Here is a 2,042-nt window from a genome sequence, read left to right on the forward strand (position 1 = left end):
TACACAATGTATTAAAGAACAACCTTTTCAACAGGTAGTGGCTAATTTCAAAGACTGTCTGATCAACTGGGATGTTGTTCCTCTCCCCCCTCTCCCCGCTGACCCCTCATTCCCTACCAAGCCCCCAGTTTTCAGGTTGTTCGTTCATTACTTATTCTAATATGACACCGCGCCTTCCTCTTCTGGAAACCTGGAGGGATTTTTTTTGATTGTCCTCAGGACCTGTACTTTCTTCCTGGTGGAAGGCTTCTGAATCTAGACCTAGACGTGGTTGCTGAGAAAGATCTGGACTCTGAGGATGATGGAGAACTGTCACAGGAGCGAGATGGAGACTTGGAGCGGCTGAAGCGAGATCGGGCCTGACATGGCGATCGGCTCCTGGTGCTGGACCTGCGGCAGCGACGAAGCCTCAGGCTGTGGCTCTGGCCTTCTTGACCCTGGGGAGGAGTTTCCTGGCGGCGGCCTTGGTGGAAATCTAGGAGGCGACCGTGGCGTGCCATCTGCACCCACAGCTCACGGCCATCCAGCATGACCCCGTCTAGGGCGTCCATGGCCTCCTCGGCGTGGTGCTTGTCGTAGAAGCGGACGAAGGCAAAGCCGCGGGACTCTAGAGTGAAGCGGTCCCGGGGGATGTACACATCGCCGACAGGCCCGTACCTCTCGAAGATGCGCCTTAGGGTGCGGCGTGAGATGCGGTCAGTCAGGTTGTCCACCTTGAGGGAGATCAAGTCGCCCACGTTGGGAGGAGGGCGGCTGTAACTCATGACCTTTGCGAGCTAAGCGGGGAGCCCCCGCGAACTGAATTCTGAGCCAGCTGCAGTCTGCGAAGGCTGCGAGGACGACGCAGGCACTCTTAAGGTTGCCTTGGCTTTGTTCAGCCTGAAGACTCTGCCTCTCTGCGTCAGTTGACCTCAGCCGGTGGCTGCTTAGAGACCCCCGAATGTGGAACCGTCGCTCTGCGCGGATGGTCTCCAGAGCTACGACTGCTGGAGGAACAGTTTTGTACCAGTTTTCCTTTTTTTAAAGTGAAAGTTCATGACTATAACATCATTTTATGGCTTTTCCGGTATATGTCTAAACACCCAGTTTTAATTATGGGCAAAAGTATATACGTATGGATGTAATTATGTGACCAAGTACATGGCAGTGCTGATTCATGTATGCTAAAACCATTTGTTGCCTTTGGAGACAGAAACAATTTCAAAACAGATCATGAACAGATAGGTTGAGTCAGTAACACTAACAGGCAGGAGAACATGAGAGCCACCTAGAGGGTATGAGCTGTAATCGGAAATGCAGTATGAGATCTCTTATTCTGCTTGAAAAAAATAAAAAATAAAAGTCAAAGTTATGACCTGTCATTCCAAATTACATAATTGAATATAACTCAGATTACTAACATTTACTGTTTTCTTATTCATTAACTAGATATATTTTTGATGGGGTAAGTTCATTTGATATGACTTGCATTTTAAAAATGCTTTTAGAATTAATAATTATATTTCATCAGATTGTTGGCAAGGCATCTTTCCTCATGAATCATGTCTTTCAGGATCTAATAAATGAGTTTGATAGCAATGGGTGTAGAAAATAGTATTTTGTTAATTATTTCTCACTTTCAGTGAGCATTATATACTCTTTACAAGTGTGTAGGAGAGGAAAATTTCCCCCTCTATCCCTCTTGAGTTCTTTTGGCTGGATTGATAAGAAAATTCGCATAAAGCAGTTTAACAGGAGACAAAGGAACACTTCAATTCTTGTGCACCGAAGTCTCACAGAAATGGCACCTAAGAAGTAGCCAAAGCAGGCAACTTTTATACTTTTTATGTAAACAGTAAATTTATGAGGAATTGACAGGACAAAGAATTTAGGCTTTGGGTTCCTAATTAGTGAGAACTTTAAACAGTGTGGACTTGGGGTAGTCAATTAAAGAAGTAACAAATTTTGTGTATACAGGCTTCTCAGCGCAGAACTCGCCCTCTCTGGTGATAAGAGTGTCCTTCAGCCTCTAGATGCAGGGAGAGATTCATCTCCTGCTTTCA

At 45.8% G+C, this 2,042-nt stretch overlaps 1 protein-coding gene across 1 annotated transcript; it reads right to left on the reverse strand.

The window, feature by feature from the left end:
* Window positions 1-215: 215 nt before the first annotated feature.
* LOC133052385 (serine/arginine-rich splicing factor 2-like) lies at window positions 216-764 on the reverse strand. Its single transcript, XM_061137248.1, has one exon. It carries the CDS (start codon window positions 762-764, stop codon window positions 216-218), a length of 549 nt encoding a protein of 182 aa, XP_060993231.1.
* Between the last annotated feature and the right edge of the window lie 1,278 nt (window positions 765-2,042).

The sequence above is a fragment of the Dama dama genome, chromosome X, assembly GCF_033118175.1.
Source record: "Dama dama isolate Ldn47 chromosome X, ASM3311817v1, whole genome shotgun sequence".
NCBI classification, from domain to species: domain Eukaryota; kingdom Metazoa; phylum Chordata; class Mammalia; order Artiodactyla; family Cervidae; genus Dama; species Dama dama.